Source organism: Coturnix japonica, chromosome 13 (assembly GCF_001577835.2).
Source record: "Coturnix japonica isolate 7356 chromosome 13, Coturnix japonica 2.1, whole genome shotgun sequence".
NCBI lineage: Eukaryota > Metazoa > Chordata > Aves > Galliformes > Phasianidae > Coturnix > Coturnix japonica.
The window spans coordinates 13,066,286-13,074,737 of record NC_029528.1 but is presented as its reverse complement, the minus strand read 5'-3'; the positions used below and the strand labels follow the sequence as shown (position 1 = coordinate 13,074,737).

The 8,452-nt window shown below is 45.9% G+C and overlaps 1 protein-coding gene across 1 annotated transcript; it reads left to right on the top strand.

Moving 5' to 3' along the window:
* Positions 1-27: 27 nt before the first annotated feature.
* NIPAL4 (NIPA like domain containing 4) lies at positions 28-8,430 on the top strand. The gene is made up of 7 exons (XM_015876247.2): positions 28-108; positions 1,807-2,055; positions 4,243-4,299; positions 5,132-5,222; positions 6,260-6,420; positions 6,530-7,113; positions 7,558-8,430. Exons 1-7 carry the CDS (start codon positions 51-53, stop codon positions 7,567-7,569), a joined length of 1,212 nt encoding a protein of 403 aa, XP_015731733.1. The 5' UTR covers positions 28-50; the 3' UTR covers positions 7,570-8,430.
* The last annotated feature ends 22 nt before the right edge of the window (positions 8,431-8,452 follow it).

The following is an 8,452-nucleotide window of genomic DNA, read 5'->3' as shown; positions in this document are numbered from 1 at the left end:
TGCCCGCAGCCGGCACCGGGACACTGAGAGCCCCACGGAGGACAGAGGCGATGATGATAGAAGCGATGATGATGGAGCCGCTGGCGGCCAACGGCAGCTGCAGCAACGGTGGGTGCAGCCCGGGCTGGGGGGAGTGGGGCTCCCAGCAGTGGGGGGCGGGGGTGCCCTAAAACAGGGGCTGCTCTCTGTCACTGGTTGGTTTCACAGGTGGTTGTTACACAGTTGGTAACTGGCTCACCCCGCTGCCTTCTGCTTGCTCCGTGGAGAGCTGGAGATGCTCACCTTGCCTAGGTAAAGGAGCTCAGCCTTTCAGTGTGGGGCTGTAAGAAGGAAGGGAACTTCAAGCAGGGTCTGAAGACAAATGGAAATGGCTTCAAACTAAAAGAGAGGAGATATAGATTGCATTTAAGGAAGAAGTTCTTTTACAATAAAGGTGAGGCAGTGGCACAGATTGCCCAAAGAGGTGGTGGGTAATCTGTCCCTGCAGATAGCCAAAGTCATCCTGGGGGGGTTCTGAGCACCTGGTGGAACTGTGGGTGTCCCTATTCAGTGCAGTGGAACAAGACCAGATGGCCTTTAAAGGTCCCTTCTTACTCAAGCAATTTTATGATTCTATGAAAACATCCCCCAGTACCGTGGAAAGCAGTTCCACAATGAAGGTTATTTTTCCATTAGAGGAAAAAAAAAAATCTCTTATGAAATCTTTAGAATAGTCATTGGATTTTTGTTTTCCTCCATTAGAAAAAATAAAAGATGAATCTAATTTGGATCCGAACCCTCAGCTGCATGTGCAGGGGATGGGCGGAGGCTGCATAAGATTTAAGGCAGTTTTCCTGGGGGGAAAATAAGGTGTGACCTGACTCTTGGAGAGCCATAAGCCTGCAGATGGACGCTTGTTCCTTCCATATTTCCAACGTAATCTGAGGCAGAAAGTTTGTCATTTACTGGAGATATTTTTACATGACACTCCTGCTGGGTGTTTTATTCCAGCAGAGCACAGTCACACTGTCCATGCTACACTCCCAGCTCTGATTGCAATAGGGAGATGTGCTGGGTGGGGTAGCTTAGCAATTTTCCCACCCACACAACCACACACCCCAAGAGACTCCAGGGTTCCATGCTTTTTCTGTGGGCAGCAGAGTCATGTCTGTGTTCAGCCCTTTCACACCAGCAGGATTTGATGGCAGCACTCTCAGATATACAGTCTGATTTTTAGGTGGTCCTCCGCAAAGCCAGGACTTGGACATGATCTTTATGGGTGCCTTCCAGCTTGGGATATTCTGTGACTCATGAGTGCACAACTGTCCGTAAATAAGGGGAATAAAACCAATAAAGAGAGGGAACTTTAATCTGGGATGAACCTGTTGTCCTCTTACAAGCAATCACGTGGCCCCACTCAGTGCACAGAGCTGGGACAGATTCTCAGTTACAAAATACTGGCACTGCTCCACATTAAACTCAAAGCAGTGAGCTGCAGGCAACAGGCAGATACCAGGATTAGGTGGCTACAAAGCACCAAAACCTTTGGCACTGGCAAGGTATAGTTCAACCTCCCAATACTGGAGTTTGGTGGAGAGATTCTAAAATAGATATTAGGAAATTCAGATTAATTATAGTGGTCCTTGTGGTCTTCCAGTTCACAGCAAAGGACTCCACAGGCACAGCGTGTCAACAAGCTGCTTGAGCTGCATCCCATAAACTAGTCACCAAATATCCTCCTGCTTCTATGTGAGTGCAGAGGTGTCCTGAGTATGAGAGACTGATTATAGCCACGTCAGTAATTGTTGTATCTCCATGTTCTCACAGGTTCTCTGCTCTCCATTTCATGCCTTTCCCATCAGGTTGTGTGCCAGGTGGTCAGAAGTGCTGATCTGACTGACTCTGGCCATGACAATGGGACTGGGGATACCTCGTGGGTAACGCGGCTGGAAAGTAACTATGGATTCTACATCGGTCTGGGCTTGGCTGTCTTCTCCAGCTTCCTCATTGGCAGCAGTGTCATCCTCAAGAAGAAGGGGCTGCTCCGGCTGGTGGAGAAGGGAGGCACCAGGGCAGGTAAGGTTTTGTGAGGGGCAGGAACCACACCCCTACCCAAAGCCCAGCAATTGCAGGGCAACACCTCGGTGTACACATGCCAGCCTTTTATCAGCAGGGAAAATAAGACCTTTTGTGAAATGGGCCCCATTGCATAAAGGTGAAATTCATTCCCATGTCAAAGCCTGGAGCGAGATAACAATTTCATGCCTTCCCCCCCTGCTCTCATTGATACATCAGGCAGTTTTGCCACCAAGTCACTGAAACAAGGACGCATCTCCACATGCTTGAATTGCATCAGCAAAAGCCATTTATTCATGCACACCTGCACCCCTGCAATTTATATGAACCCTGCTGCAGTTTTCAGAAGCCATACATCCAAAGCATGTTGCTCAACAACATGTTGGCTGATAACTTTCTCCTAGCACTGAAGTGTGTGTTTAGGGATGGGGATGGTGGAGGAATGTGCCTGAGCTAAGTTGCACTGTGCAATTGGGCACAGCCCATCAACAATTGTAAATATTTGCTCCAGCAGCAGCCTAAGTCCTACCTGGCGGGTGACCTACTTACATAACTACTGACAAAATGATGATGATTAAAATACTACTGCTTCCTAGATCTGGTCTAGGAAGTGTTCTTAAGTCATTTTACAAAGGAATTCAATATCCCCATCTCCATGCAGGGACACAAAGGCATGAAAAGGTAAGGTGACTGTTAAGCAGTGGGTAAGCAAAGCCAATGATATCTGACTCCCACCCCTAGCCCATATATTAAGCTGTCCCCTTTGCAAGAGTGAACTCACATAGGCATGATCATCAGCATTGCATTTGCACCATGAAATATCAGCGTCATTTCAGTTGTGGAACTCCCAACATCACCTTACATTTCAGAGCCAATCTAGTTAAAGAAGAACAAACACCTTCCTACTTGAGGATGATTTACTGTGAATTGATGACAAACAAATCACAGCCAACAAGGAAAGTTCTCCAGGAAAAAAAACACAGCCAAACAAACCAGCAATTTCACAGTTTCTAAGGAACATCAAAGCACAGCATTTAAACTTCATCACTTGTTAAGGAACCAGAAGTTGGATTATAGCAGAAAAAAAGTTCTGTACCTCCTGAACTCTTCTTGTTCACACCTTTGTTGCTCCTTCTCCTGCCTCTCCCCTTACTCTCACTCCCTATATTTCAGCCCTGCTATGTGTGCACATCAACTTTCTCCAACATAGCTCTAGCAGTGCATAGACTGTTACCATCAGCTCCTGCTATCAGTCTCTCCAATCCAGTATCCTCACAAAGTCACCAGGCCAGAGCTTCTGCCATAGAACAGCTTGTGGTTAAAGACCAGAGCTTGCTTAGTTCCTGGCACAATGCAACCATGCTTCCTCATTTTTATTCACACTTTCCTTTATTGAGCTTCAATACCAGGAATCATTTGTCATCAGAAACAGCCACTAAATGACAACTTTACGTAAAGGCAACATTAGGATTTATAGCAGTTCAAGCTGAGACCCTTAGGCGCAAAGCAACATGCAAAGCAGTGGATAACATATGGATAACTCCAGGACACCTAGAGCCTTCAACACAACAATACAGCAATACCAACTAATACACCACAGGATCACACAATGCAACCAACCAGTCCCCCTCCTCCATAGCCATAAAAAAAAATAAACCATTGTCCTACCTTAGTGCCGACATGTGGTTCTCCATAACAATCCAATGGGGATGCAAGTCCAGCACAGCAGATCCATGGAAACAGTCTTTGGGTGAGGGCATCCAACAGGGCACAGCCTGCAGCATCCTCAGCCCCAGGGTCACCTGGGGAGGGACATCCAAGCCAAAGCACATCCAGCCCCCAGGGCCTCTGCACGGGTATCCACTGATGGCTTCAGAGGCACAATCACCATGATGAACCAGTGAGGATCACCACCATAGTCACTGCAGCCCATCCCAATAATCTGCTGCTCTGGGACAGTGGGTGCCATTGCCATGTAAGATTAAGCAGTTGTTTTTGTTGCATTTACTTTGTCAACCATTAGCTGTCACTTTCTGTTCATGCCTTGACCCAACACAACTGATAGTCTGCACTTTCTGTCCTTCCAAGACATTTTCTTTGCCACACTCCTCCTGTTGTGGCTTATTCCTCATCAGAATGCTGTTTGCCTACTTTCCTTGTTAATTCCTGCTTGCTTTGCTTTCCTAGGAGACGGAGGCCATGGCTACCTGAAGGACTGGCTCTGGTGGTCTGGCTTATTAACCAGTAAGTAGCAGCTATCCCCCTGGGTTTGCAGCATTCCTGGGGTCTGTCCACTTGAAGCAGGTATGAACGAGTCCAGCATCAGTAGCTCAAAACCTTGTTTAGTTCTCTGCTCCTTTCAAGGCCTGAGGAGGCAGCAAGCCATACACCTCCCCCACCACCCTGCTGCACCTCTCCTGCAGGGCTGGTAGTACTCAGCAACTCCATTTTGCTTGATCAAAAAAGCACACAAAGATAAAATCAAATAGGGCAGCCATCTGCACCAGGCACAGGGCAAACAGCCTCCTGTGTGTGCCTCAGGAGATCAGGAAAGGTCACTGCTGCAGCAACGGAGATAACAAGGTGTTGGTAGCAGCTCCTTTCTTAAAGGAAATGTTTTTTTCTTCTTAGAACAAGCCTCCAAATCTTCTTTGTACACTCCAACAGTGCAGCACCTTCCCAAACTAGAGTTTATCAGAGAGTTGTAGATACCACAAGAAGGGTTCTCAAAGCTGCCTTCCCCAGCTCTCCCCACAGCAATGGGGACTGAAACAATTTATAGCTGAGGAGCAGCCCATGCCCTCCCAGCACTCTAGGGCTCCAACCACCCTGTAATGACCCAAATGCACTGCAGCTGTGTGCCTGGACAGGTGATTAAATGAGCTGATTGGAGTCAGCTGCGGCCTACTCTGTGCACCTTCAGCCTCTTAGCCTGCATAAGTTTGCACTATGGGGACATTCGTATAGCATGAAGCTCTTCTAGTATAAATCCAGTCTCTAGTTTGTAAGCCTGCAAGAGAAAGCACAAAAAGCATATTGTAATTCACCGGTGTTTGTTTTTCCTGTGTTTATTCAGTGGGTGGAGGGGAAGCTGCCAACTTTGCGGCCTATGCCTTTGCTCCTGCGACCATTGTCACACCTCTGGGGGCCCTCAGCGTGCTCATAAGGTGATGTACGATGCCTGGGGTTTGCAGCTGGGCTGTTCTGTTCACCTGTTTGTCCCTAAGGCAGGAATACTTGGACTAATGTGAATGTGAGGAAAGAATGTCTTCTAAAAACACCCAAACTGTTGCTGTCTTTTGGGGGGATCACTCAGAAAATGCTGAATTAAGTGCCATGCCCTTTGAAATGCTGCACGTGGATGTGAATAGCAGCTGCATACAATTGATGTTAAATCACTGCCATTAGCAGAGTGACTTCTTCCATTGCCTTCACTCTTCAGCCAGTAAAAGGATATTTTTTCTTTTTTTTCAGTAATAAACAGCACAAAAAAAAATCTAAAAATATCAGAAAAACTGCATTTGTTTTTAACTTTATCTTTGTGTTTGCATTGTGTTTACTGAGCTTTCAGGGTGTTCTCAGGCACTGTTTCCAGGGATGCTAAAAAGGCTCCAGGCACTGAAGGTTCTATGGAAGTTCTGTACCTAAGAAGTGCATAAGCAAATGGAGATTGCTGTGCTGTCTTGGATTGTTTCAGTGTCATGGAAAACAACTCTTATGTTTTTGTTTGTTTTTTTTTCCCAGACATTTTTACAGCCCCATTATATTCAGATTCCTCTGGGGCTTCATATTCCTGATAATTAAGTTAAAAGTAATGTAGCAATTTTGTGTTTGGTTGTTGGGTTGGTATTTTTTTCCTCTCTATTGCAATGGCCTTTGAATACAATTCTTCGGGCACTGAAGGTTTCGTAATGCCCAACAGCTCACATGTGAATTAGAAAACCTTGGAAATATCTCCCGGGACGTGCTGACACATTCAGCATGTTTTCACCCTGCTGATACATGAGCTGTGGTCTTCAGGGCTGCAACTCTGCAAGTTCAGCTGTCAGCAGAAGCAACATGAATGTGTAATAACATGCAGGAATCCTACAGAGGTATTCCAAATTGGTGTCCTTGTATCATGTGTTCTACATCATTTTAGATGCTGTTTCATCTTTAAAGGGCTTTAAAGTACCAGCAGCTGTTGTTTTTCTGTCTCGTGCAGTGCCATCCTGTCTTCATATTTACTGGGAGAGAGGCTCAACCTGTTGGGAAAGCTGGGCTGCTTGCTGAGCCTTGTGGGCAGCACCGTGATGGTGATACATGCCCCAGAGGAAGAGGAGGTCACCACTCTGGATGAAATGTTGTTTAAGCTGAAAGAGCCAGGTACACAGGAGGTCTTGTTTCTTCCCTTGGGGTTGGGTAGTAGTACTGCTCTCGTCCCTGTGCCAGATCATGTTTGAGTTGCTGTTTCTTTGTTTCTTTCCTCTTCCAGGTTTTCTTGCTTATGCTGCAGTCCTTTTGGCTGTCTGCTTCCTCCTCATCTTGTACTTTGCACCTCGCTATGGCCGGACCAACATCCTCATCTACCTCACCATCTGCTCTGTAATCGGGGCCTTCTCTGTGTCCTCAGTCAAGGGCCTGGGTATTGCCATTAAGGGCTTCTTTGCTGGCCAGCCTGTGCTGCAGCACCCATTGACGTGGATCCTGGTCATCACGCTGGTAGCATCCATCACTACACAAATTAACTACCTCAATAAGTCTCTAGACATTTTTAACACCTCTTTGGTGTTTCCCATCTACTACGTGCTGTTCACCACCATCGTCATCACGACTTCCATCATTCTCTTTAAAGAATGGGTGGCCATGACTGTAGTGGACATCATTGGGACAGTTTGTGGCTTCCTCACCATCATTTTGGGAGTGTTTTTACTCCACGCCTTCAAAGACATGGATGTCAACTTAGGGAATCTGCCACAGGTCCTCCAGAGTGAGCAGGAAGCACCAGTCCCCCGAGATGACAAGAGCATCCTGATAGAAGTGGACAACTCCAGCATTGCTCCGGAGGATAAACCCAAAGTATTCATCATCTATATACTTAGCATGTTACATTTGAGGGTTTGTAGGTGGGGTATAAAACTAATCTGAGTAGGCTGCTGCCAGAATTCCAAATGCTGTTGAGCGAGCTAAAGACAAAAAATTTAAACCAACAGTGTCTCATCCAAAGCTTGGCAGAATTAAGTCAAGTCTTGCACTGGATCTTTGGCTTAGGGTGGCAGCAAGGAACATGTCAAATTGTCACTGGGCTTTAATGTATTGTGTCTCTGAAAATCCTCTTGAAATTAGATACTCCTGGGACAAAGCTCCTTTGATGTCCCTTGCCATCTTGTTGGCAGGGCTAGTGTTTACTCTGTACTTCTTCTCCTGGGTAGAGATATCACTGATGTTTTTATTTCTAAACCTTGACTGATTCATTGATTATTGGTTTTGTGTTTGATTACTGGTTTTGTGTTTCCTTTCTAGGAACTTGCGTGAACTCTAAAATACACAACAGTATCTCAAACGAAGGCAAAGAATGAGGACTGAATGGTTTATTCCTGCTCTTCACATTCTGCTTATCCACATTTAATTATTCTCCAAGTTTGGATGAAGAATATTGGTAAAATACGGTGAATTTTGCAATAAGTGTCAGGACCCGAGCCATTAAGTGTTTATATGGGACTGTGGCAGATAAATCATTTTACACTTTAGCTTATGAGGTACAGGAGCTTCCCAGCAGCTCTGTGTTAATTAGTTCAGTGCAACTCTTTTTTCTGTCCATAAGAAACTGCAGTGCCCAGGCTGCAGTGTTGCTGTTAGTGAAGCCACTGTGCCTGATCCAGAACTCACCCAAGCAAGCAAAGGGCAGCCCCCGCTCAGGCTGGAAAGCTTTAGCAGGGTAAATCCCTATCAGGAGAACTAACAACTTCTGTAACACTTCTTGGTGATTGATGAAAAATGCTTTCAGCCTGAAGGACCAAGCAGGTGAATGTTTTAAAGATGTTTTTCTTAGCAGGTATTGCAACCTCTGTCATGGCAGCTCCCCTTCAAAATTCCCTTGTATTTGGATCATGGGAGGGGATGCAAGGATGGGAGCCCATCTGGGCACAGCAAAGCCTGACCCAGCTGTGCCAAGCTTACTCACTCCAGAGTTACTCACCCTGGACCGTGGCATTTACCTCTGCAGACCCAGTTTTAGGTTGTTGGGATATCATTGAATAAACGTGGCTTGAGGTTGGGGCAGGGAAGATGATGCACTCTCTTATTTTAATAACATTTCAGTACCTTTTGTTTTATTTTGTTTTTTAAATGTGGAACAGGAAATAAAGGCATTTTCTAAAAACCCTTGAAAGTGGAGCTGGAAGATTTGAATGACTTT